At 43.2% G+C, this 27978-nt stretch overlaps 1 protein-coding gene across 3 annotated transcripts in view; it reads left to right on the top strand.

The window, feature by feature from the left end:
• SDK1 (sidekick cell adhesion molecule 1) overlaps positions 1–27978 on the top strand; it is an 887311-nt gene that overhangs the window by 375488 nt on the left and 483845 nt on the right. For 2 of the 3 annotated variants that reach the window (XM_027612939.2, XM_027612937.2), the window contains exons 1-3: positions 16–129; positions 268–374; positions 2474–2621. In XM_027612939.2, the coding sequence (XP_027468740.2) occupies positions 59–129; positions 268–374; positions 2474–2621 (326 nt within the window). In that variant the 5' untranslated portion in view covers positions 16–58. Of the gene's footprint in view, positions 1–15; positions 130–267; positions 375–2473; positions 2622–27978 lie in introns of those variants that run through there. The other variant, XM_027612940.2, reaches the window with a different exon arrangement.

The raw sequence follows: 27978 nt of genomic DNA, 5'->3' as shown, positions 1-27978 counted from the left end.
GCAGTGTGCCTGGCGCCAGGGGTGGAGTGATGAACAAGACAGGTCTAGAACCAGCTTCATGTACTACTGGAAGCCTCGCTGGGGAGACAGACACCGATTATGTAATCTCACAGATAAATTGCAGTTGGGGTGAGCATGTTGACCAGAGAAGGATTACCTAGACATTAGTTTACCAAAAATAAAATATTTGTTGAGCACTTGTGAAATGAGATGCCAGAGTTGCTCCTAGATATAGAAGCATTAACACTTCTTTTTGGTATTTGGCAGGTATATTATCCCGTCTTTACAGAGGCTTGATGCTGGGTTTTACCGCTGTGTGGTGCGAAACAGGATGGGAGCTCTCTTGCAGAGAAGATCAGAAGTTCACGTCGCATGTATGTGTGCATTGGAAAAGTCTCCAATGATGAATAACAGAAATAAAATGTCTGTGGGAAATGCTGATCAGAATCACTTTTAACCGTTGTAGGAAATGAGATTCTGTCTTGGATTCTCTTTGGAATAGAGTCATTGCTAAAGGTTTTGGGAGATAAGTAAACAGCCAGTGGGGCTGGTCCAATGGTGGTGATGGGGTTAATGAGGTAAATGCCAGTCCTGGCCACTCAGCAGTCAGGGCCTCCATCAGGCCCTGTGGAAGACAGAAAACAAAATGTAACAGGATGCCTTCTCTTTTATGATTAGCTGCTCTTAGCATTTATGATACTCAGGTTCAAATGTTTTTCAAATAAAAAATTAAACCCCGTTAGGAAAAAATTTTGTCAGTTCATAATTAGTTCTTTCCAGTGATTTGTTTAGAAATCCTTTAGCTACACAATAAAAACTAGGTGGATAGTAATGTCCTAGACGGGCTTACTCTTAGTTACTTGATGAGTTCTCTGTGAGGCAGACCCATTTCGGAGTAAAAGTAACTGGAGGAGATAATCAGAACATAGAGAGTTTGCCTTTGATGTCATCTTTAGCAGGAATTGGAGAGACCAGCTGGCTGACGCAAAGCACTTCTGTAGTCCAAAGTCTGTGAAGGGTCGAGTCCATCTAAAATGGCCTATCTGCTTTATTATGTTTTGAATTTACTACCAAAATGTCTCTTCATTTAAAAGAAAGCAGAAAGTGTTTATGGAGCTTTAAGTTACTAGGTTATGACAGATTTGAGAGAACTCCAGAGAGCTCCTAAATTGGGCTGTCACCCAGTGATGACAGTGTTTTCTTATTTGTTTTTTGACCACGGGTAAGGCCTATAGTCTTCAGCATTACTGTATCAAACAGAATAATTGCTCATTACTCTACCATTCTGTAATTACTAGTGACTAAGTGAGGTGCTGATACTGTACATGTTTAGTTATGTCTTTAATTAGGAAAGCTTAACTTTTCTGAATTGTGGTGAACTCAATCAGCTAAATCTTTCTGCGGAATAATTGAGAACTTCTATTCAGTGGAATAATTGAAAACATAATTAATAAATACAAAGTTCAGATCAATACCCCAAACATATTTGAATAAATTAACAGCTTGGAATTTATTATAATATATTAAATTCTATTATGTAATATTAAATTTTGGGCTTTTTTTGGGTTAATTATTTATACCCTTGTTTCTATCATTTATCTCTGGTTCTTAGATGTTTTCTTCTCCCTCTTTTCTCTTTCGTTTTGATAGTAAATTTCAACAAGTTTGAAAATAACTGTGACTATTTCCATAATCTGTTTCATTAGTTGGTTTCATCTCTTTCCTAGAATATTAAATGCTCCTTATTACATGGGAAATAATTTTCTTTGAATAAAAAATCCATTGATAATAGGGATTTTCTATGGACTGTTCCAAATTTTTATATACAGTGAGATGAGCATAGTGTATACCACATGTGTGTATTACACATATCTGTATCTAAGCATGACATAGACATTTTTCAGAAGTTTCAAATGTTACTAATTTAAAAATTGGCCTCTTATACCTACATTCTAATGACTGGTTTTTTTTCTGTGACGTCCATTTTTTAAAAAGTGCTGTTAACCAGTAGCACAGGGACTGGCACAAAGTCTGCTTGCCCCAAATTAAAAAAAAAAAATGAACAGCACAATGGCGGCTGCCTGGGTGGAACTAGCCTCAGAGACTGGGGAGCCGGGGGGTAGGTGATGGCGCTCCGTTAGTCTCTACAGTGGTGGGATGCTTTCCCACAGTTTATTCCAATATTAAAATCAGTTGCAAACGTTTCATTGTAGTGTTGCTGTGACACAAAGACCATGAAGTTCTGCTGATTAATGCATTTCGTGGGCACTTTGGGGGCACATGGCTCTGCCTCATGCTTTGCTTCACCACTAGATCTGCACTCTTCAGCATTACTGCTCAATCTCTCTTGTCTTACTGCTTAATTATAGCAACGTTGGTGACTTTGTTGTAATATATAGTTATTTCCATCTTTGCCCACCCCCCCAAAAAAAAGAGTTTTCTGGAACTTAAAGGGTCTGATTTTTCTCTGCAGATTTGGGAAATTTCATGGATATAGACCAGAGGAAAACGGTGTCTCAAGGACATGCAGCAGTCCTCAACTTACTGCCCATCACCAGCTGCCCGAGACCACAAGTGACTTGGTTCAGAGAAGGGCACAAGATCATACCCAGCAACAGAATGTAAGTTGCACCAAACTTTAAAACACAACTCATTACACTTGTTGGCAACACTGACATATTATTTAATGAATTTCACTGTGTCAGTTAAGCTTTGAAAAGAATAATAACCTGGTCTGGTAGTCTTCCCCCAGGCCTTACTAAGCAGCTTTTTGGAAGACTTGGCTTGGAAATGTTCAAGCAGTTTAAAGGAATCATCGTGTAATGTTACTCTTTGATAAGCTGCATGCCCAGAATAAAGCATCCTTACTTAGTTGTTAAGGTCCGTTTTTTCCCCTCTTGAATGTACTTTTTGAGATGTCATTGTCATCCCTGAGTTGTGTTTAGCTCCAAGTACTAATTTAATGAGTGCTGGTATTTACTTATAGAGCTGTGGGGTTTTTTCCCCTCTTTTTACTGAGCCATGTTTGATACTACTTTCTCTGACAATAAAACAGTAATTACTGCTTATTTCTCTTTACCCTTTTATCCTGCCGTGACAGTTTTATTTCCCTTCATCTAATTAGTGGTTCGCCCATCTATTGCAGAAGAGTTGCTTTGTGATTAGTTAAGCATTATTTCAAGGTGTTCCTGCCTATCCCACATTCAAGGTATTTATCTAATGCCAAACAGATTTTTTTCATTTAGAGCTTTAAGTGATTAAAAAGAACATTTGGTATATGTTTCATAACTGGGCATTTTGCAATACAATTTAAAGATAATATACCAAATATAAACATTTCAGGAATGAACATTTCTGAAAGAATCATGAAATGCTTATAAGCTTGGGCTAAAAGTCAAGTCCTTATGCCATCAGATGGTTGCACTCATACAAAAATTCATGAGAAGAAAATGCTTTTGTTTTGTTGTGTTTTTCCAAAAAGGATATATATATATATATATAAAAGATAATTTGCTAAATAGGTTTGAAATATAACTCTGAAAGTCACTGTAAGGTGTAAACTTGCTTTCTCCCCTACCCGCCCATCCATGGGGTCCCTTCTCCAAGCCAAGTTTCATGACTCTTCTGCCTGGGTATCTGAACCTGCTTGACCCCAGACCATTCTTAACCTTATCTAACAAATGTTTCTATTCTTGTTATTGGTACAGGAAAAATATTGAAGTGTATAAAGGCCATATTTAAAAATTTCAGTAAAAATACTAATTTCCTTAGAAAATGGGATAACTGCTTTCCTTTTTATTTTTTTAAGAGTTGCTTGGGTGTCCACATTTATATTGATTCCAGTGACACCAGATGCTTCTTGAGGTCGGTGAAACAAAGAACAGGGGTCAATTTTTCATTCTTTTAGAGGACTGTTAGGCTGAACAAAAGGCAGCTGAGGTAGACTCTTGTGAAATATTCTGGAAGGTTCTAGCATTGAGCACAGTGTGGCTGGGCCAGTTTGGGATGAATGCTAGGGAAGAGTGGGTGCTAGGGAGGGTGGGTAAATTGAACTAAGCTTCCTCTCCAACATCGGAGCTTCTAATTAATGTCAATGGGAGCACAATCCGTGGTGGAAGGATTAGTTTAACTCAGCAGCAAGCAGCTATATAGCAACTCACTTGTTGACTTGCAGTCTAGCCATATTCACGAGGCAGCATTTATTCAAGAAGTATGAAAGGGGATAGAATGAAATAACAGCTCTTAATTTTATAAGCTTTTCTTTTTTTACTTGCAGATTCTTGCTAAAGACTGTTTAATTCCTGGTGAGCTACTAATGTAAAGATGCTAAGTAGGCTTTAACTTAGTGTCCTATCAAACAAATGGTCTGCGAAGCTATTGATAAATCTCCAATCTCAGTAGAATGATATGCCGGTGATCTTTTTTTTTTTTTTTTTTAGGAGATGAGATGAGATGAGGCTGGTTATGGATATTTCCACATTTGCAAGGCCTTTTGTTTCATATTTTCCACCTCATCATCACCCCCATATTTATTAAGTACCTGCTGTGCAAGATGTCATAAATCAGTGCATGTGTGGTTTTCTTGATAAGTTTATACATCATTCAAAGACACATTGCTTTTTACTTCTAAGAAACTTTGGCTTTGGATAGGAGTTGGGAGGGTATTTCTGCATGGCCCCTGCCCAGACGGTTGGCAGACAAAAGTCAGATGGCATTAGCTCTGTTCGGCACCACCAGAGGTGTCATTTAAAAACTGAAATGTTTGGCTCAAAGTGTTTCACTCATACTGAAACAGGTCAACCTTCTATATCTGCTGTAAGCTGGTTATCTGAGGTCAGTTCCCTAACACAGCTGGGGAGATGGTCCTTTGCCACAGGGAGGAGGAGCCTCATCTCGCCAGCCCCACCTCCTTACTATTTGCTTTTAAAGATTTTATTTATTTATTTAAGAGAGAGAGAGAGAGCATGGGGAGAGGAGCAGAGGAAGAGGGACAAGCAGACTCCGCGCTGAGTCCCGAGCCCTACGGGAGGCTTGATCTCAGTACCCTGAGATCATGACCTGAGCTTAAACTAAGAGTCAGACACTTAATGACTGAGCCACCCAGGCACCTCACCACTTCCTCCCTGCCCCCTGTGACCTTCAGAATGTGAGCTTTTGGCTTACAATTAAATGATTTTTTTTTTCATTTTGAAGGGAAGCAATAATTCTAATATTTCCTAACTTGAAAAGTTAGTTGAATAGCCTATTAATAATTTTAACAGCAGCTGTTATTTATTGAGTACCTACTTTAAACACATCTTCCCTGATACTCATAGTTGCCTTCCGAAGAAGTGTAATTAGTTGTGCTTCTAGAGATCAGACTGAGGGTTGGAGATGTTAACCACCCCACCCGAGGACACACAGCTGACCAATGGTGGAGCTGGGGTTCCACCCCAGGCCTTTCTGGCTCCGACTCTCATGCTGTCTTTTGCATCACGCTAATTCTTTTCACTTTATTTTGCCGAACCTTCTTGGTGCTTTTGATTTATTTTTCCATATACTTCTTATATTCCTATTTCTTCCTTTTCAGAACACCAGCCTTCGGTTTGAAATAATACAGGTTGCTGTGAGCCACAGGCACACACAGACACATGCTCCCACATAGCCCTGAGTGTGCCTGCAAGTGTGTCATTTATCCATTGTATTGGGTCTGTAAGGCCCTAACTTCAGAAATTTTTGACAAAAGAGAAGGCAGACGTGGTTTTCTGACTAAGGCATAGGCTTTATGAAATTCAGAGGCCTAGTGGGAGATGGGGTGGAAGTGATGTGTGTGTATGGCACAGGCTGGGGGGCAGCAGGAGGTTAGAGGGCAGTTGCCCTGTGCAGACCCAGCACCCTGTCACTGGCAACCTCTTTGTTCTTGAGCTACATACTTGTTGAAGGAGGAGGCTTACCTTGTGTGGCGAAAGGAGCAGCAAAAATCTGTCACCGTCCCAGAAAAGTAGCTGAAGTGAATGTCCCCGTGGTGGACGTGAGCTGCCTCACATTCACATCAGAACGAGGCTAAATGAAAAACCCACAAAGTTCTGACTGCAGTTTGGGCTCCCCCCCCTTTCACTAAGTACTTAGGGTGTCCCACATACCAGGTACTGTTCCAGGCACCGAATATGCAGCAGGAAACAAAAGCAAGTCCTTGTGTTCAGGAAGCCTGTCTCCAGAGGACATGCCAGCTCGTGATAATAGTGAGGAGAAAATGAAGCAGGGGACCGAGAGGGGAATGCAGGGGTCATGTGGGTTGCTGTTTCAGATGTGGAATCAGAGAAGGCCTCTCGATAATGCCCTCTTTGAGCAGAGGCTTGAACAAATCAGGGGAGGAGGCCTGGGGGTAAATCTGTGAGAAGAGCACCCGAGGTAGGGAAAAGGCCCGTGTGTTGGAGGAGCAGCTAGGCTGGACCAAGGGAGAGGGCTGGGGCTGAGGTTCCTGAGCTGGCTAAGTGTGATTCCTAGATGCTGGTTACTGAGCCAGAGTGCGGACTTTGGCATTTGCTCTGAGGATCGGAGCAGAGCAGCAGCATGATCTCCCTTGTAATTCTTGTGTTAGGAGTTCTGTGAAGAATGGACACAGGGCAGCAGAATCCCAAATGAGGAGGCCCGTTAGGGGTTTGCTGCTGTAGTTCAGGTGACTCAGACCGAGTGGTTTGGTTTGGGGAGAGGTGGTGAGAAGTGTCATATACTGATATATTCTGAAGGTAGAATGAATAGGATTTCCTGCTGGATTAGATGTGGGGTGTGAGAGAAGGAGAGAAGCCATGGAAGACTCTAAGAATTTTGGCCTTTGCAACTGATAGGATGGACTTAACATTTCCTGAACAGGAGAGATGATTTGCGGGCAAAGCAAGTTTTGTCTATATTTGGGGGGGGGGGTGGATTTTGCACGTTTGAGGTGCGTAGTAGATGGTCAAGAGGATCCAGTCATGAGATAGTTGTTTATATCAGACTCATGGTCAGCAAAAAGGTCTAGGCTAAACTTGGGGATTGTTGGTGTGTTTGTGATTTTTAAAGTTCTTTAATGCTCTGTATAAAATACCTAAGTCAGTAAATGAAGCCCAAAGAGTTCCATCATATCAGTTGAGAGGCTCTTGGTCACAGAGGATGACTCTGGCTGAGCTAAAAGACCATGCACTGGAGCACTTAGAGAACTACAGAACCAAGCCAGTAGAAGGACCGGGAGAAGGTGGGCACGGGGGGTGGTGGGGTACCGGGACTGTGCTCGAGGCCGAGGAGCAGGGAGCAAGTCGGCACTTTAATGGCTTCCCAGGGATGTGAGGTCCTAACTCCTGGAACTTGTGACTGTGTCACGTGACGGGCAGAGGGGGAGGAAGGCTGCAGAAGCAGCAGGGCACTTGTAGGCTGGGAAGGTGGGACAAAGGAGGAAAGGCAAAGTCTTCTTCTGGCACGGCTGCGTTCAGTGCCAGTGCCCCTGACTGGCCCGTGCCCGCTGCCGGCAGTGCTCACTCCTCTCGCCTTCAGACATGAGCAGGTGGGGGTCCCAGCCCTGCGTGGCATGTGTAGGTCTTTTCCTCCGGTAGTTTCAGCATCCTCTGGGTATTGGCCATCAAAAACATCCTTGTTCTGAGAACTCTGTCTTGCGAGCAGATGCGTGCTCCTGGAATGGCTGAGTGCTTGAAGAAATGTGAAGAAAGGCCATGTAGTGTTTGTAAACTTCCTCACCAAAGTGGGGGGGGGGGGGAGCATAACAAACCTTGAGAAAAAGTGCTGTGGATGAAGGAGAAATATATCTTAGGAAAGGCAAACAATACTTTGAAAGAAATGAGAATAAGTTATACTCAGGATTTTTGAATAGGTAATTATAGGTTTTATTTATCTAAGAAGATAAAAAAAAATGCGTGTTTATTTTTCTGATTCACTGAATCCAAACAGTTAGTTTGCTGTCTTTGCATATCAAAGATGAGGATAGCCTTGTCTTATATTGTCTAATTTGATAATAAAATTGTTCTATGTTATTTTGGTTTTGATATATGCTCTTTGTTTCCTTTTATTTCTCAGAATGTGAAATGTGAATGTTGATGTCATGCAATATTTCTCTCACCTCCAGGAGGTAATTTATGTCGGCACTTATCAGATTAGGACGCAAAAACTTGTTTTGTACGGTGCCATTCTCTTGCTTAATTGCAGGTTCTTGTGCTCAGACTGCATGCAGCAGCCTACCTGACGGGAATATGGAAGCACAGTGTACTTGCATGTGTTTGCCAGGGAATGCAAAGTTTATAGATTAAATATTTCAACCTCCAGTCAGCTTTTTGCAGGATGACTTGCCAGGAAAGATGTGAATTGTGAAGTATGGGCAGTAAACAACATCCCAGGTGACATGGAATCAGCCTGACTCGTAATCGTCCATACTTAAATACTTGAATGTCCATTAACTTATTACCATGTCATTTCAATTGCTTCAAAAAAGATTTGTTTAAATTAGCACTTGTAATGGAAGTCACAACTTAATGCTTGAATGAAGTAGATCTGGTTGTAATAATATTTTTATAGTTAACTGGGCTTTCAAAATAATATGCTTTTAAAATTTTTCTATTTTATAGGCATTTTGTGAATGTTTATAGAGTATGTCTATACATGTGAATTGAGCCATATTTGGTGTAAGTGAAAAAGACTAGGAGATGTGGGCTCCGGACCTGCTTCCATCATTAATTCTGACCTTGGGCAAATTACTTACTCTGCTTTGCTTCCATTTTCCCATGTCAAGATGGGGAAGGTGAGCTAAATGGCCACTGAAGTCCTTTCTGGTGTTCACATTCAGCGATGCTTGTGGAAGGGCAGGCCAGTTCTGCCTCTCCCTCTCTGTCTTCCTTCATGCATTCAGCAGATATTTATTGAGCACTCATTTTGTGCCAGGCACTGTTCTAGCTGCCAGGGGTGGAAAGGGGAATGAGGCATTGAAGGTCCTGCCATCAGTGAGCTATGGCCTCGCATGGAAACAGGCTAATAAGCAGGATACTCTCAGGGGACAAGCACCACGAGGGAATGCACAGGGATGGGAGAGCTGAGCGGGAGAGGGAGGGAGCTGGCCGCTGCTTTGCACTGGGGGGCCCAGGACAGCCTCTCTGGGCAGGCGATGTTGTAGCAACCATGTCACTGAGTTGGAATTTACGTACAACACGAACAGATTTTCAGCATACAAATCGATGAATTCTAGCAAATATGTGACAAATGTCAGCCCCTTCCCAGTCAAGTTCCCTGGTGCAGTTAGTACTCCTATGCCCCCTGCCTCCAGCCCTGCCCACTAATCTAATTTTTATTACTGTAGGAGAGTTTGTCTATTACAGAATTTCTTATAAATGGGATCATAGAATATGAAATCTTTTGTGTCTGGCTTATTTCATTCAAGATAAATTCTGTGGTATTCTCAAGGTGATGTTTAGTAACAGTAATTATTAATATTTCTGAGTGCCGGCATTGTTTTAAGTGTTTTCCATGTAATGATTCACGAGCTCCTCCCAGGAGCCCAGTGAGTCGTCCCGTTATTATCCCCACTTTACCGATGGGAGCTAAGGTGGGGAGAGGGCAGCAGCTGATCAGTGTTCTAGCCCACACTTCCCCTGCCGTGCTGACTGCTTTCTCAGCTTCTGTCTGCACGAGGCTGGAGGACAAGTGTTCTTGGCAGAGGGGCAAATACTTGCAAACCCAGGAAAGAGCTGCTTGTATTTGCTCAGCTGGAGGGGCTGTCGTGCGGTTAGGGTATGGAAAAGAGGCAGAGAGAGTGTGCAGAGGGAAGAGGCTGGGAGGGACACGGGAGCGGGAGGCATCTGAGTCTGCAAAGGGATTTGGATTTATTCCATATATAGTAGGAAGTCTTTGCGGGAGTTTGTGTTGTTTTGGAAAATGTTTTGAGATTCTGGTAAAATACATGTCACGTAAAATTTACCATCTTAACCACGGTTCGGTGTACAGTTCTGTGGCGCTAAGGGCATTCCCATTGCTGTGCAGCTGTCTCCACCATCCATGTCCAGAACCCTTTCTTGTTCCCACACTGAGGCTCTGTCCCCGCTAAGTAATAACTCCCCACTGGGCCCTCCCCGCCCCGGCACCCTCCCCTCTGCTTTCTGTCCCTGATTTTGACTCTTCCAGGGTCCCTCATGCAAGTGGAACATACGGTGTTTGTCCTTTCTCCTCATTTTAAATTAAACTTTGTATTTCGAGTTGATCGTGTATTCAAATAGAGTTGTAAGAAATAATAAAAGGAGAGCCCATATACCCTTTAACCACTTTCCCCAAATGGTGAGATCTTGCCACACTGTCGCACCATATCACAGCCAGGATATTGACATTGATATGGCAAAACACAACACATTCCCATCACCAGAGGGTCTCTTGGGTCCCGTTTATACCCACGCCCCTTTCCTCCAGCTCTCACACCCACCCTACACCCTGGAAATCACTGATCTGGGCTCCGTTTCTGTAATTGCATCACTTAGAGAATGTTATGTAAATGGAATCATGCAGTTTGTTTTAGGGTTGGCCGCCTTCACTCTTCATAATTCTCTGATTCTTTCAGGTCATCGCCTGCATTGGTGGTTGGTTCCTTCTCATTGTGTAGTGTTCTGTGGTATGGACATACCACAGCCTGGGTAGCTGGTGGTGAAGGACATTTGGGTTGTATCCAGTTTTTCACCATTGTGAATAAAGCTGCTATAAACATGTGTGTATAGGTTTTTGTATAAACAGAAGTCTAAGCTGCTATAAACATTTGTGTATAGGTTTCTGTATAAACAGAAGTCTTTGTTTTTCTGGGATGAATGTCCAGGAATGCAGGTGCTGGGCAGCATGGTAGTTGCATGTTTAGTTTTGTAAGGAAACGCCCAGCTGTTTTCCGGAGTGGTTGTACTGTGTTGTGCTCCCCCCAGCAGTGCCTGAGCGATCTCATTTCTCAGCCCCTTCTCTTGCGCTTCCCGCTCGCACCATCTTTTGATTTAGCAATCCTGATAGGTGTGTAGTTATAACTCACGGTGTTTTTAATTTGCATTTCCCTAATGACTAATGATGTTGAATATCGTTTCATGTGTTGATTTTAAAAGGAACCAAATAGGAAAAAACTAAACTTCTTGAAGTGAAAAATATTTATCTAAAAAGTCAGTGGAATCAGTGAAAGAGCCGACAGTATGCAGCTGAAGTGGAAAATACTGTCCTGGTGGGTGTGAGGAAAAAAACTCAGAATGAAGCACAGAGATAAAAAAGATGGAAAATAGGGAAGACTGGCTAAGAGATAAAAAGGGTAGAATAATCACTCGAGCTCGAAGAAGAGGAAGGAAAGAAGGGAGGGAATGGGTGGGGATAATGTTCGGAGATAATTGTCATAGTATTTCCTAAAATGATGGATCCTTAGAGTCAGAAGGCAGATTAAGCTCCAAGTAGGATAAATGAAAATATATCCAAATCTAGACATATTATAGTGTCACCATCGAACTTCGAAGACAAAGAAGCAACCATACGTGTAATTTGGGTTGCCTCAAAGGCACAGTCATTAGATCTCTGTGGACAGCGATATTAGAGAAGATAATGGACCTAATAGCTTCAAAATTCCAAGGGATGTAAGTGTAATGATGGAAGCCTGTAGCCTGCTAAACTAGTGTCCAAACTGAGGGAGCCAAGAGGATATTTTCAGACAAGACTGGGAACTTATTTTTCTGAGAGCTCCCCCGAGAGACCCACCAACAGTGGGCTCAAGGACAAAGGACACGGAGTCTAGAAAGAAAGTAGAATGTCAGGAATGTTGGTCTTCATTTGGGTATCTGAGAATGGGTGTCTGTGGGGGAGAGGTTTGCCACACCACCCCAGCCGGACTGTCCGGCGACATGGAGCTTCAGGCAGCCTCTCTGAAGTCATCCTGTGAGTCCGGCACAGCTGCAAAGCTGGGGCCAGTGGGGTCCCGCCCTCCTTTGTGCTCTCCTGTGTCCCTTCTCCCTGCTTACCAGCGACCTTGCCCACCTGGAGCAGGCCCACAGAGTTGCTGCTGCTGAGACTGTTCCCCAGGAGAACTGGGCTGTGATGTGGGGATTTGAGATGAGACTTCAGAATGGAACTTTCGTGGGGGTTGGCGAGGCCGAGAGGGTGACCCTGCGTGTGGGGCTGAGCTGGCACAGGAGAAAGTATCCACAGAGGTGAGAGGGTTGGGCACCAAGGGCACAGCAGGGGCTGCTCAGCCGCCTGGGATGACAGCAGGAGGAGGAGTCCTCATGATGTAGTTTTGAGTAGTGTTGTCGTTGGGGTCCGGACCCAAAGGCCGAGAAAGAATTCCTGAGACGTCTTTGGTGCAAAAAAGTGATTTTATTAAAGCACGGGGACAGGGCCGGTGGGCAGGAAGAGCTGCTGCCCTGGGGCTGTGAGGGGTGGCCCATTATATACTTGGGAGTTGGGGGAGGTAAGGGAAAAAGGGAGTGTCCAAAAGGACTTTGATATGCTAAAGATTTTATTTACTTTATTTTTTAAATTTTGGGGGGAAGATTTTATTTATTGGACAGAGAGAGAGCACGAGAGCAGGAACACAAGCAGGGGGAGTGGCAGAGGGAGAAGCAGGCTTCCCGCGGAGCAGGGAGCCCGATGCGGGGCTCCATCCCAGGACCCTGAGACCATGACCAGGGCCGAAGGCAGGCACTTAACTGGCTGAGCCACCCAGGTGTCCCTCTTTTTTTTTTTTTTTTAAGATTTTATTCATTTATTTGACAGAGTGAGCAGCACTGACATGCAGCAGGGAGGGGTAGAGGCAGAGGGAGAAGCAGCGCCCCTCAAGAAGACTCTTGGGCTACTGGAGGACTTGCTATTGTCAAGCTAAGGTGGTTTTTCCCTCTAGCAAAGTATTGACATTAAGACAGTTGAGAGTTTGCTCAGGAGTGTTATGCTCTGCCTGCCTCAAGTATTTGTCAATGAGCTGCAGGTTATAAGGACATTTAATTTTGTCTTCATTTCTTTCTGCCTGTGCTTCCCACATCACTAGGGAAATTCAGAGCCAGGAGATTTCCTTCTGCAGCAGATGGTGGGAGTACCTCGAAGCGCAGCAGGGGTACCGGAGAGTAAAGGGAGCTCTGACTCCCTCACAGGGGCTTCAGCGGGGCTGGGGCTTGGAAGGAGAGGCAACAGTTTGGTGGTGTCCGCTGATGGCTCTTGCTCTGGTAGACTGGGCTCTGAGAAGCCCTTCTGGGACTGCTGCTCTGGGTGGTTCCTCCGACATATGGCACTTTGGAATCCCTCCGCTGTAGACAGAAAATTTGTGTCTCCCTCGGCTCCTCCAGTTCACTTGTTAGACTTCTCATCCCTGGTGTAATGGCGTTAGGAGGTGGGGTCTTTGGAAGGTGCTTAGGTCATGAGGGTGGAGCCCTCATGGCAGGGACCTTCGAGAACTCCCTCCCCACTTCCGTTATGCAAGGACTCAGCCAGAGGCTGTCCACAAATAAGGAAGAGGCTCACACCAGACACCCAATCTGTCAGTGCCTTGAGCTTCAACTTCCAGCCTCTAGAATTGTGAGAGAAATGTTTCTTGTGTAGGAGCTGCCCCATTTATGGTATTTATAGCAGCCAAATGGATGAAGACACCCACCTAGGAGGTGTCTATCCTGGGACAGATCACATAACCTCCCAGTGCCTCTCCTGTACTTGGGAGCAGGGAGATTGATCTCTTTCTCCTGAGTTGTCCTGAGAGTTAACAAGAAATAATGAATGAGAAGTAATTTACTAACTAATGTTTGAGGAAGTGAAAGCTGATACATTCTATATGTCACCCCCCACCCCATGATGTCCTCATGCTTCTTAAAGATGTCCTATGTAGATGTGGCTCTGTGCGTGGCTGTGTGTGTAGATGTCTGGGGACGTAGTACTAGCTGGGAGGGAGGGACCCAGGGGTAGAGAATGTGCTGGGGCCGTGGGTACCACTCTGCCCCAGTCTGCCTTCGCTCCTGTACATGTCCTACAGGCTTTTCCAAGTGCTGGTTTCTGACGCCTAGGAAGTTCCTGTTGTTGTTCTGACCACATCCAGGAGGAGTCCCATTGTCTGAGTTGATATGAGTGCAGGCAGATCAGTGTCTGTAGACATAGGGAAGAGAGAGATGGGAAACACGACATTGCTTCAGTGAATGGCCTACACAGTGCTGTTTCTACCTTCCGGAGCTTCAAGCCAGACCTCACTGTGCACAGTGGGAGGAGAGCCAAGATTGCCTGAGAAGCTCATGTTTCCTTTCAGATTGTGAGGCATTTTGACACTTGGGTGAAAGGTCACCCTTTAAACACCATTCGACCAGGTTCTGGGCTGTGGCTGGTGGTAGCCGGTGCTGACGACGGGGCCTGCAGGGTCAGTGACGCAGGTGGACTTGATGAAGGTTGTTAAAGTGTCTTCTGTGTCGTAAGGTTTGTTGGGCGTGTGTGGGCAGCTTATACCATCCTACTGCTTTGGGGTAAGGCTACATCACAGCCAGAGAGTCGTTCCTGAGCAAAGCACATAGCCGAAGGGCAGGGGTGGGGAAGTCAGAATCACTTGGTTCCATTTGAGTTGGCAGTGTAGTATTTAATGACAAGACTTTAATACTCTATGTACCAATTTTTCATTTGAAAATAAAATACCACTTCATTTTACATGAGCAGATCTAGTGACAATAATGCATTTCTTTACAAATATTAGCCTATTACACATCTCAAGTCAGTTGCACATAATTGCATTTCACCAACTCTACATAATACTTTAATTAAAACTAGGATAATTAAAATACAGTTTTAATGAACAATAAATTCTGAAGTTGCCAAGCCTGGAATGTGTTATGTGAATCATACCTTGCTTTCTTTTTAGCTCCTAAATTGGTATCCATATTACATTTTGCAATGGCAAAGATCTGAGCAGGAGGCGTTCTTTAAATGCCTCAAATAATATATTTCTGTGTGGCTGTCATGTATCTGTCTGTCCCCCTTGCATACAGTTGGTTGTTTGCTACTAGTTATAAACCATAGAAGCAAAGAAAAGTTATTCTTTGTGTTTTCCCCCAGTTTTATTGAGATATAATTAATATATAGCATTGTATTAGTTTTAGATTAACAGTGTAGTGATTTAATATATGTGTGTATTGCAAAATGATCACCACAATAGATCTAATTAACATCCATCACCACACAGAATTAGAACTTTTTTCTTCTGTTGAGAACTTCTAAGATTTACTTGCTTAACAACTTTCAAATATACACTATGGTATTTTTTTTAAAGATTTTATTTATTTGAGAGAGAGAGAGTGAGAGGGAGAAGCAGACTCCCCGCTGAGCATGGAGCCTGATGTGGGGCTCAAACTCCCAACCTTGAGATCATGACCCGAGCCAAAATCAAGAGTCGAATGCTCAACCAACCGAACTGCCCAGGTGCCCCTACAATATTCTTAACTATAGTCACCATGTACAGTATATACCCAGAACTTATTTATTTTATGACTGGAAGTTTATACCTTTTGGCCCCCTTCACCCCTTTTCCCCTGCCCCCACCTTTGACAACAACCGATCTGTTTTCTTTCTATGAATTCAGTTTTCTTAGATCCTATGTATAAGTGAGATCGTACTGTCTTTGTCTTTTCCTGTTTCACTTATTTCAAGTAGCATAATGTACTCTAGGTTCATCCGTGTTGTCACAAGTGACAGGATTTCTTTCTTCATTAAGGTTGAATGATACTCTGTCATATATGCATACGTATTGTGTGTGTGTGTGTGTGTAAGTATACAACACATCTTCTTCATCCATTCATCCGTCGAGGGACACTTAGGCTGCTTCCATGTCTTGGCTGTTGTGAATGCTGCTTTGGTGAGCATGGGGGTGCAGACCTCTCTTTGAGACTGTGATTTCATTTCCTTCAGATGTACATCCTGCAATGGAATTGCTGGATCGTACACTAGTTATCCTTTTCATTTTTGGAAAATCTCCAATGTGCCTTCCACAGAGGCTGCACCAGTTTACATCCCCACCAGCAGCGTGGGAGGGCTCCCTTTCTCCACCTCCCCTCCAACACCTGTTACCGCTTGTCTTTTTGATAAGACCACCCTAACAAGTGTGAGGTGAGATCTCATTGTGGTTTTGATTTGCATCTCCCTGATGGTGAGTAATGCTGAGCACCTTTTCATGTAACTATTGGCCGTTTGAATATCTTTGAAAAATGTGTATTCAGCTCCTTTGCCTGTTTTTAATTGGACTGTTTCTTTGTTTTTGAAGGCTTGGTAACTTAGCAGAGTGCTTGGCCATCCCAAATAGTGAACGTTTATTAGATGAATGGGTAAGTATTTCCTGAATGAATAAATAGTAGTACTCGACTCATTCTGGGGAGATAGTGTGGGACAGTGTGCATTAAATTAAGACTCAGAAAACTAGGGTCCCAGTCTCAGCTCCATCACTTAGGAGCTGTGTGACCTCGGAGAAGTCCTGTAACTATTCCCAACAACTGTAACATAGTGGGACATCTCAAATGGGGAGAGCAGTAGCTACCCTATCAAGCTCTTGGAATTCCTGTAGGGATCATGTATTTGTTGGGTAAAATTATAGATGTGAAAACACTTTCTAACCTGTAATGTAGTGCTGTTGTTTCTTATCATTTCCACCTCTGCTCTGTACACTCCCCATACACATAAACATGAGTTAGTATTGAAAATCCACTATCAACTCATCTGGAACTGTGGATTTTTAGATAGTTTTCATAATGAATCTTCAGTCCTCCGTCAAGTGGCACCTGGTAGTACGGAATACAAGGAGTTCTGCCCCCTCAGCTTCCCCCAGTTATAATGTCCTTGAGAAATTCAAGCAGGTCTTAATATTGGCTGGGTAATTAGGGAAGCATTGCTGCTGGTGCATCTAATGTATAGTTCATTACACAGTCAAATGTAAATGACTTTTATTAGCTTCTCTTTTGGATTATCAGTGCCACTGTTACTGTCTCCCAAATACAGGCCACTTACTCATTCACTTGTCTTTTCATTTAACAAGTACCCAATTGCACTGGCATCATCCATGAAAGTTACTCCTGAAACACCAAATTCCCTAGGAAGGAAATAAGCTTTGGACTCTGGCCAAGGGAATACCACTACAGTTAATCAGTCAAGAAGACTTTGTAACGCTGTTTCATTTCTAATCCAGATATAGGGCATGGTCTCTAAGGGTAGCTTCTGGTGATGCTCCAGGATGCAATCATCTTGTATATCCAGGGAGAGCCAGTGGTCAGAGTGCATTTCAGTTTATATGGGCGCTTTGGGGGCTCTGTGTCATGGCAAGCCAGGTCTCATCGTCTCATCTCGTTTTGCCCCAGAGTCCTTACACAGAAATCTTGGCTACCAAAGTGAAGTTCTCTCACACAATAGAGGAAGGAAAGGAGCACTAGGAAGGAAGGGATGTGGTTAGAGCTCAGGGAAAGTCACATGCTTTGTGTCTTCCTCATGGTGTGTGTGCACTTCAGGGCTAGGACTGCGAGGAGGCTGTGACATGCAGAGATTGAGGCACTGGGGGCACAGGGAGGGTCAGGAAAGACAAATAGATGAGTGGTGGGCCCGCTCAACTTGGCAGAAGGTGCTGTTGCAGTTGGCAGCCTGTGTCCACAGGTGGGACGAGAAGCATTTCCAGGGGTGGGCTGGGGTCGGGGTGTGTACAGTACAGCCTGCAGAGTCCTTGAGATCACGTTTTCGAAGGGGATCGAGGAGCGTGAACTGTGAGTTGAAGACGCCACACAAGTGGAGATTGGGTGAGGAACAGGATAGGCTTTAGAAAGCACATGGTATTGAAGTAAGAAGTGCTGACTGTGAGAACCAGCTGTATTCTTTAATCATTTTCTGACTCTGGGCAGACCTAACTTAATGATTGAGGGACTCAGCTTCGTCACATGTGACACGGAGTAAAAGCGATCCTGTGAATGTCCAATGTGAAACACACGGCCGGTTTGTTGCCTGGGGCTCTGATGAGCCCTGGAAGGAGCTTAGGGTGAAGCTCCTAGCAGCAGCGTAAGTGATGTGCAGCCAATGCAGGTGCTGTGGAGGGTCGTGCATTTCCTCATCTTTCCGCAAGACTGCTCTAAATCTTCATGGCATTCAAGTAAAGGAAGCAGAGGAGATCTTACCACACCGATTTTGTAGATGACTGCACGGGGGAGAGAGTGGCTATATGTGATTTAAGGTCAGATAGTGTGTTAGCGACAGAGCCAGGGATGGAGTTCAGCACCTGAATGATGCCTTTCTGATCATTTTTGTGAATGTTTATGACAGAGTTGGCCTCAGCTTGCCCATATGCGATTTGATATGGCAAAAGGGGTCCTGTCCTGGGCATTTGGCACCCTGTCTTCGGCCCCATGATCCTGCATGTAGTCTCTTGCCCAGTGGCAAGTCTGCAGCTTCTGAAGGCTCCTTTTCTTCCTCAGTAAAATACAGGTGATAATAAAACTGACCTCATAGCACTTTTATTTTTGTTTGTGATAATCAAGCATGGTAAAAGATAGAAGAGCCTATTGTGAGTTACGAAGTGTTCTGTCTGTGTGACCTGGACTCATGTGCTCATGAGGGCTCGTTCCTCGCTGTAGTCAGATCTGACCAAAGCCTAGTTAGATCGAATTGCTCAAGCATTTGCATCCAGGGACAGTCCCTAATGTCAAAGCTGTCGCTCGTCCGCTCGGTCTGTCTACCAGTCAGCAGGTGTGAGGCTCTGGGGATAAAGATCAATAACACAATCCTGGCTCTGAAGGGCTCTCAATCTAGTGAGGGGATCGTAGCTACTTCTTCATAGTTCATCCTGCATAGCTTCTTTGTTTTCTTAAAAAATAGCTCTATTGAGCAGTAATTCACCTATCATAAATTCTTTTTAAAGAATACACCTTTTTAAAGTGTATAGTTCAGTGGTCTTTAGTATATTCATAGTTGTGCAATCATCCCCACTCTCGAACAGACCATTTCCACCACCCCAGGAGAGAACCCCAGAACCCTAGCAGCCCCGCCTCTGCCCCTCCCCGCAGCCCCTGGCACCGGTCAGTCTACTTTCTATCCCTGTGCATTTGTCTGTTCTGGACATTTCATATAAAAGGAGTCATACACTGTGTGGCCTTCTGGTACTTTGTGGTCTTTATTCAGTTGATTTTTCTTCCCCTTTTTTTCCCCCCTCTCTTACTGATCATCATTAAATATTTCAATGGATCTTTTTTTGGTACCTTTCCTGAGCTAAATTCTACCTAGGTAAAGAAAAGATGTCCTTCATTTCTTTAACAAACATTTGTCCAGTGTCTCCTTTTTGTTGGGCACTCTGGCAGGCACTCGTATGATACCACGCAGGTCCTTGCTCTCACAGGATTTACAGTAGTAAGGGGAAGCAGACAAAAAATGTAGGCAAATGAACAAACACATAAAGAGAATCGGGTGATGAGGAAAGCCTATCCCAGGATATAATATTTAGAACAAAATTTAAAGAAAGGAAAGAAGCCAGCAATGTGAAGAAATGGGGCTGGACATTCTGGGTACAGCATTGACAAGAAACCGAAGTGGAAAAGAGCCCAGTGGGGATGTCAGACCTGAAAGGAAGCGGGCATGGTCATCACGCTATGGGAGGGGGTGCAGACCCAGATGCGGTCAGCAAGGCCTGGTTACGCATGCATGGCAAAGGTTGGGGCTTTATTTTTAAATTATTTTTAAAAAGATTTTTGTTTATTAGAGAAAGAGCACAGAGGGGTGAGGGGCAGAGGGAGAAGCAGACTCCCCACTGAGCAGGGAGCCCGATGCAGGACTCGATCCCAGGACTCCGGGATCATGACCTGAGCTGAAGGCAGATGCCCAACCGACTGAGCCACGCAGGTGCCCCAGATGGTTGGGGTTTTATTCCAAGTGTGGTAGAAAGACATGAAGAATGGATAGTAAGGGGCAAGAGTAGAACCAGAATACTTAAGAAGCTCTTGCAAACATCTTGGCAAGAGGAGCTTACATAGCCTGAATTAAGATGGGAAAGAGGGAGATGGGGAAAAGTTGGCAAATCAAAGTAATAGGTTAAAGCAGAATCAATAGTTATGGTATAAATAAATAATAAAAAAGGATAACTGAAAAGTAGAATCAATAGGATTTAGAATGGGGTCGGTGTATAGGGGAGTCAGGCTTTTTGTTTCTGATTTGAGTCCTTGGGTAGATATCTACTGAAATAATGACAACTGGGTAAGGATGGGTCTGGGGCATGTTGAGTTTGAGATGCTTGTGAAAAATCTTGGTGGAGAGATGAATGAGATGTTTGGGTGTACACGAGTCTGGAGCTCCAGCAGGGGATCTGGGCTGGGGATATGAAATCAGGAGCCATCCATAAGCGGGTAGTGTGTGTGTGTGGGGGGGGCGTTTAAAACCACAAGGGTGGATGAGCCTTTCTAGGGAGAGAGATTTGAGATTTGAGATTTTGCTGAAGAACTCCAACATTTAGCGGAGGATCGAGAAATAAGATCCCCATGAGAAGAAAGAGACTGCTGGAAAGGGAGAGGCCACCAGGAGCACTCGACGTCATGGAATTGCCAAGAGAACATTTCACCTGATTCCAGCCCACACATGGCCTTGAAGACTACAGAAACAAGGGAAGAGGAAGAAGAGATCAGCAAAGCACAGGAGGGAGAGGTAGTGAGGAAGAGCCTGGGGCAAGCCCTTCGCTCTGTAGCTTTCACCACCTTTTTGGTAAAACTGGCACCTAATGGACTCAGCTGTGCTGCCTGCCTGAGAGAAGATGCAGTTTCACTCTCTGCCACAGCCACAGATTAGGAGGCCCTCTGGAAAAAACGTGTTATGGGCAGATTAGAAAGTTGGGGATCAAACAACCATAACAGCACTAGTTCCTGCTTCACCCAGGATGATTTTTCTTCATGGTTTTGTGCTTGTCTTTATCACCACTGACGGACTTGCACTGTTTTACCTTGGAAGGTTACAAATGGCGAGGAATCCTTAGCACTCATTCATCTTTGAGAGCGTGAGCCTTTCCTTCTTCAGTCTAGATGTGCCCGTTCGTTCTTAGACAAGGTAAATTACTATATCCAAGAGATAAATTTTGTCCTTCAGTCATATGTGCAATGTGCATATTGTACTTTTATAATCCGAGTCTGTAGTTTAGCGCATGAAGCAGTTCTGTGAATGAGTTGTGCTGAGTCGTTTCGGGTATTTAGAAATTACCTACATGAAGTCTACCTGTGCTCACAGTCTTTTTCACACGTACCTTTCGTCTGGTAAAATCGCTGTTCAGGCATCAGCGCCTACTCTGGAGATCCAGGTTACCATTTATCTATGCTTTGTTGAGCTCAGTGTTCTGTCTGAAACCTGCATCATGCCACGTTCTTTGAAAATAACTAATTTGCTGTCAATAATTTTGTTAACCTTTTCTTATTCTCAAACTTGATATGGACAAAGAAATCATAATATGGCTTGAAGCTGCTATCTGTGGGTTAATATTCTTGAACTACATTTAGTTAAAATTAAGAATTTTGTCTGTGGAAATGAATGTGCAGTAGTATTTGTGTTAATGAAAGTTGGAGAGAGATGAGAAGCCGGCAGCCCACCACTGGCTTATCGCCGGTCCTTGGTTGTGAGTGCGATGTCTGGCTCTTTGGTGCCTGGCAAGTAACAAACTCTGTACAGATTTAAATACGTTGTAAATGCCCTGGATAAAATTTAGTCATTTCTTTAATCTAGTGATGAAATTAGGAATTGTGGCAATCATGGAATTTTTGAAAAGCATCTAATGATTAAGATAGAAAAACACTGTTTCTAAATATTTACTGGAAAATGCCCTGGTCTTAGCATTTTCTATGATCTTACTGTTCTTCTTAGTATCTTTAAGGAGGATAATACACACAGCTTGCAAAGAAGCAATACAGATTGGTGGCTAAGCGTGAACTCTGAAATCAGACTGTCTGAGTTCAAACCCTGATTCTGCCATTTCATAGTCATGTGACCTTGGGCCAGTTACTCAGCCTCTCTGATACCCAAGTTTCCTCTTCTGTATTGATGGTATCCTAATAACATTTGTCTCATTGGAGGGAAAAGATTGCTTATGTAGCACTGTGAAATTAAAGGGCTTGGACCAGCACCTGGATCATAGAAAGGCATCCTAACTGTTAGTAGTTCCTGTTACTCTCATTATTATTTTTACGAATTTGAATGTTTCAAACAGAGGAAGAGGCAATGGTTGTATCATTCTCTTGGTGTTAGTTCTCCTCAAGTAAATCTTGCAAAGCAAAATTGCACGTTGTATTTCTGATTACTCTCATCCTATCTGGAGGCATGACTATTATTTCCTTAATCCTAACTTTTATGAACACAAGTCCAAGTTCTCAGTAGCCATGGGTAAGATGAAGGTAATGGAGCAGGAGTAAAATAGGTCTTATGGGGGTGAGTTGTAATTAAGTTGTGCAGATTTAAAAGATATGATCAGAACATGTCCCAGTGCTCTTCGGGGACACATCCTCTTTGGTAACAGGAAGCAGAGGAATGTTTCTCAGTAGGAGACCTGGAGTAGGGTCACTTCTTCCTACTCCTTCCTATGCCTTGTGCTTCAGTCCCAAAAGGAACAAGCCATTTGTCTATTTCAAGACCCTATTTAACAAGATGGAGAAGGTACTAGGAGTCAGTGCCACCGAGGGCTGCTGTAGGGTGTCAGAAACTCACAGATCTCAGGGTCAGGGGAGTCAGGGGAGTGGCTCGTTTATCAAGAGCACAAGTGTTTAGGTTTCTGTGTCCTGAAACGTGTCTCCCGAGTGTAGAGTAATATTTGCATACACACATGCGGATCTCTACCTACTTGCATACATGTGCGCACACACACACCTATACATGCGCGTGTAAGTCTAGAAATGTGAGTATGTGAGCGCATGTACACACACATGTCTACATACAAATATACCTAGATACAGGCACACACACATAAATGTGTACATACGCACACGCATACATGTGCACACACACCTACACATGCGTGTGTAGTCTAGAAATGTGAGTATGTGAGTGCATGTACACATACGTCTACATACAGACATACCTAGATAGAGGCACACACATACATAAGTGTGTACATATGCACACACGTGCATACGTATACATAAACATAATGTGTGAACATATGAGCGTACACAATTTATGCACACATGCACAGATATGTATGTATTTGTGTGTGCATGCGTGTATCAGCTAGTACAAACACTTGATTTCATTTTGGACTTTGAAAGATGGCATAGATTATTTTGTCTTAAATTAGTTAATATACTCAGACTAAATAAAGTTGAGTCAAATGCTTCCATATTTTAAAATCTATTGCAGTGGTAAAAGGTTTTGACTCTTATCCATATTTAAAGTGAGTGGAATTGTGACACTGACTTTTAGAGTAAGATTTGTAATGATAATAAAACATCCTGGATCAGAGAAAGGAACATTCATGTTTCTGTCTTCAAGTGGGGTAATTTTAAGGGGATATTAGAAAAACCAAAGCTTATTTCATGTATACTATTTCTTCTTTAAGCTCTCAACTAGATAAAATACTTAGGGAAGTTGGTTTTATGCTTCAGACACATCTTGATTTGGGTCTCCCTCTCATGGTTTTGTTTACTTTCTGTGAAGTTGTCCTCTGAGGGCTTCGCGCTGGAATTGAGATAGTTGTACAAGAAAATACTGGATCAGGTGAGGAAAGAGAGAGATACTGTTTATACCATGTGGCTAGCGAGGGAGTGTGTGTGACATGTAGGTAACGCCTCATCCCTGTCTGCCCAGGACTGCCCCAGCTTAGCACTCAAATTCGCTAACGTCCTTGGCAAACCGGGTTGTTGGTCCCAGTGCTTGTTTGTTTATGGCTCCTGTGGGTATAAAAGTTGCCATATTCCAGTTTCCCTAATGGTATCAAAGGCTCCGCATCTGTAAGGAAGCATGGAAAGTAGAGAAATAAATCTAACATTAGCTAACTATCCTGTAAATGCTAAGCAAGGGAGAAATGTTTTATGGACAGAATTTATTTGCAAAGCATTTTGCTGACTAATATATCATTGTCACTCTAGGAAGAACTTGATATGCTTCCATAGAATGCTAGGCATTGTAGATTTGGGAAAATCAGCTGTAAGATCTTCCCTGACCCCAGTATCTCATCTTGGTCTCCCAGAGTAGCTGGTGACTCGTCATGCCTTTTACAAGCTTTCTAGTGAATTTTCCATCTGAACAACACTATGCTTGTTGGAACACACCTGTTGAAAAGAGCTCCGTGAGCGTTTCCCACAGGATCACAGGGAGGCATTTTTCTTTCTTCTTGGTGGAATGCTTGATAACAACACACATGCCTTGAAGGAGATGTAAAATACGAGGCAAGTCAAAGGGGTGCCACCAAGCTGTGTCACTGGGATACTCTTAGTCACAGCAATTGTTATAATGAGAAACGCCAGGCTATTAATTGCCCCCACAGCTCAGGGCAACTCCAGCTAAAATGCAATTGTGCTGTGAAAAAGTGTAGCGAGAAAATCTAATATGTGTACTCTGATCTCACATGCACACTTTATTGTGGTCATCTTAAAGCCTTTGCTGTTGTGCTTATAAATTTGGAAAACAGAAATGGTATGATTCAGCTTTTGGTATGCTTATATTTCTTTCTGGGAAACTTTTCTTCCCCCTCTGGTTGTGGAAGTAGATGAAATCTGCATGAGCTCTAACAACTTGGCATCTCGCTGTGGCTCTCAGGCAAAGGAACGCTGCCTCCAAGAAATCCAAAAAAAAAATTGTATTTTTTTATCTTCATACTTGAAAAAGAACAATGACTTTTAAGAACAGTCCACCATTTTCAGGAAGAATAGATAAGAACCAGATTAACAGCAGAATGATTAAGACCTTTATAAGTCTGAGTAGGTTCTTTTGACTAACTCAGAAATCCTTGAGTTTACATGAAGGTAGAGAAATAAATTAATGATATTAAGTCTCTACAAAAGAGTGGACTTTCTCTCTGTTGTTTTCTCCAAACCTATAAAAACTTGTGGACAGGCCCTTCATCTGTGAAGTAGGTTTCAGGCTTGAATTCTCTGTGCCTTCTCGGCTCATGCCCCCGTGCAGGAAGACCCACTGTGCTCCCCAAACAGCATCCAGTCTCATCTCCACCTTGTAACGATGCCTCGGCCCCTTTTCCACCACACTTTACAACTAATAGCCTTACCTATGGAAAGCTTGGAGCAAGTTCTGCAAGTTCTCTTTAACATAAAGGATAATTTCTATGAATGTGTACGTCAATTAAAATAACAAATACCACTACTTTTATTCCTGTTCCCACCACTCCTACCTTAAATCAAGCTAGGTTGGAATTCGTGGAGGGCAGGGATGTATTTTTGTCCACCTTTGCATCTCCTGCGTGAACCGCAGTGGACCACACACATTGGCACGCGAGAAGTAGTGATCAGTTTGATGAAGGAATGAGTGAGAAGGAGTGAAGGAATGAGCTTTGTCTTGTGCCTGATTTCCTGTGAGTTCATCTTTTTCTTTTTTCCTCCCTCCCCCTTTCCTTTGGGAGGGACATAATGCTACAGCAAAAGGCAGCGAGAAGTGATGTTTTGAGGTTGCTCTGGGATGTGGCGTGGGATCCCTGCCGCAGCCAGCAGCCTGCAGAGAGCTCCCCTTGCCCAGAGTCGGAGAGAAAGGGGATAAACGGTTAATTCATATTTGAAATACTGAATGTCATTTGCCTTGTTTTCCTCCCTCTGTTAACAGATTTAGATTGATTTTTAGCGATAACGGCAGTCTGTCAGTTGGCTTCATTAATGAAGAGGCTGAGAAACTTAGAACCCTCTATGCCGTGTTCGTTGGAGTCCTCCGGTGCCTCAGCTTCCGAATCCGTCAGTCCGAAAGTTCTCTTCCTTCACTGCCACCACCTTTGTTCGGGCGATCAGCTTTTCTACTTCAACTCCTGCAGAAACTCTTAACTGATCTCTAGGTCCCCAACTTTGTCCTTTGGCCCCCAACCCCCCACCAGTCTAGCCTCTATCCTGGAGGCTAAACAGATCTTCCTGCAAGTCACACGTGGCCCCCTTCCTTTGAAGACTGTCAGTGGTTTCCCATGGCTTCAGGATGAAGTCTGAGCTGTGGTCTTCCTGACCCCACCCCTGCCTCCCGCTTGCCTCCTCACATCTCCCCCTTACCCTTAATGCCACAGCCATGCCGAGCACTTGGTGCTGCCCCCCGCCCCCACTCCAGGCTCTCCTTTGTCTTGGGACCGTTCCATTTCTCTGACTAGTTTTTACTTTGGCTTCAGATTTCATCTTTCATACCACTTTCTCTGAGAATATTTCTCACGCTGCTTTCCTCAGCCTAGCTGCTCACTGAGACCAGGTTCAGAGTGATCTGTGTGGTCCACTGTCACCTGTACTTCCTCACCTCCATTGTTGTGCCCATCAGCAATGTGATGGAACGCTCTGCTTATTGGTTTCTCTCTGCATTGTGACCTTCTTGAAGATGAATACCATGTTTTAGTCACCCGTGTGTCCTCAAACCTTAAATTAGTTCCTGGGGCATAGCAAGTAATTGGTATTTATTTGAAAGAATTGTTTGATTTATGTCTAATAGGAATTTTCTTCTTATACTATGTGTCTGTTAAAGTACATTTGTGGAAATTAAGAAATCAAAGAGCGAGAGCACACATTAACGATGTCAGTGGAGGGGTAAGCTGACTTTTGTCTTTCCTGTCTCAGGTCTTGCAGGATGGAAATGAGGGATTAATGCTCATATTTCGTCTTATCTGTATCCACTGAGTCACTAGGGAGGTTTGCTGGTGCAGTCATATCTCACTCTTCACACCCTTTTTGAACTTGGGATTGAAGTGGGTTTTTAATTTACTTTTTAAGGTCTTGTGCTTTGTTAGTTTGGGTGCTCTTAAAGTCTGGGAAATTGTATGGTAGAGATTTGTTTTTCCATTAAGTGCTCCCAGAAGAAAATAAATGATAAAAGAAATAAAAATTCCAATGAATTGTGACATATGCAATTTCTCGTGCCTATCAGTGTACCCTGCCAGGTTGTTCTGACCTAACTGTAGGTAAATTCTCATTTGAGAAATATATATCCAGAAGGTTATATAGTTGTTCAAATGTAATTCTGTTATAACTATATTATTATCAAAAATGCATCTTTGGGACTCTGCAGCTTCTGTTTATTCCATTATTAAAATGATAACCCATTTATTTTTTTATATGAGTAATTTATAGAACAACATTTTGGCCTAGAATGATTTTTTAAAGCTATTTTTGAAAAATTGGGGCTAAATGAACAACCATAAGCAGTTGACTCATGAGGACTGGTAGTTCTGGTTACCACTAATAGTATAACGGGAACATGCCCTGCACTAACTTTGGGGGTTTCACATAAGTAAAAACTCGCAGGTTTAATGTTCCAGCAAACCATAGTCCGTGACGTTCATCCTCGCTTTGTTCAGTTAAGATGGAGAGGCACACTGCATTGAGATTTTAACAACCAACACATGTAAAGTGTCACTTGCTTTATTTTATATAAACTAATTTATTTTAGAAAACACTTCTGTGGAATTAAGATTATACAGTATGGCAATATTAAGAGAATATTTAAACATGTATTTTTACTATTGTAATTCTTATATCTGTCTTTGTTTCTCCTTCCACATTTCTATGTTTCTACAAGTATTAAACCACCGTCACCTTAAACTCATTACTTTGTAATCTGTCTTCTTCCGCAACCCGGCGATACTGTTGATTCCCTGTTGCACCTGATGCCACCAGTGGTTTCCCAGTCATGTCGGTTCTGTGCTAGACTCTTCCTTCTTCACTTTCTTACCCACATTACTTTAACTGTCAGTCCTACGGAGTCTACTACTGGGTGGGGCTGGGGGGGACTTCAATTATTAAATATATACGGATGCAGAAAAAATGCATAAAACCTAAGTGTAGAGAATGAGACATGATTATTGAGCGAACACCCATGTGACCACCTTTCGTTCCA

Source organism: Zalophus californianus, chromosome 10, assembly GCF_009762305.2.
Source record: "Zalophus californianus isolate mZalCal1 chromosome 10, mZalCal1.pri.v2, whole genome shotgun sequence".
Taxonomy (NCBI): Eukaryota; Metazoa; Chordata; class Mammalia; order Carnivora; family Otariidae; genus Zalophus; species Zalophus californianus.
This window is presented reverse-complemented; position numbering and strand designations above follow the sequence as displayed.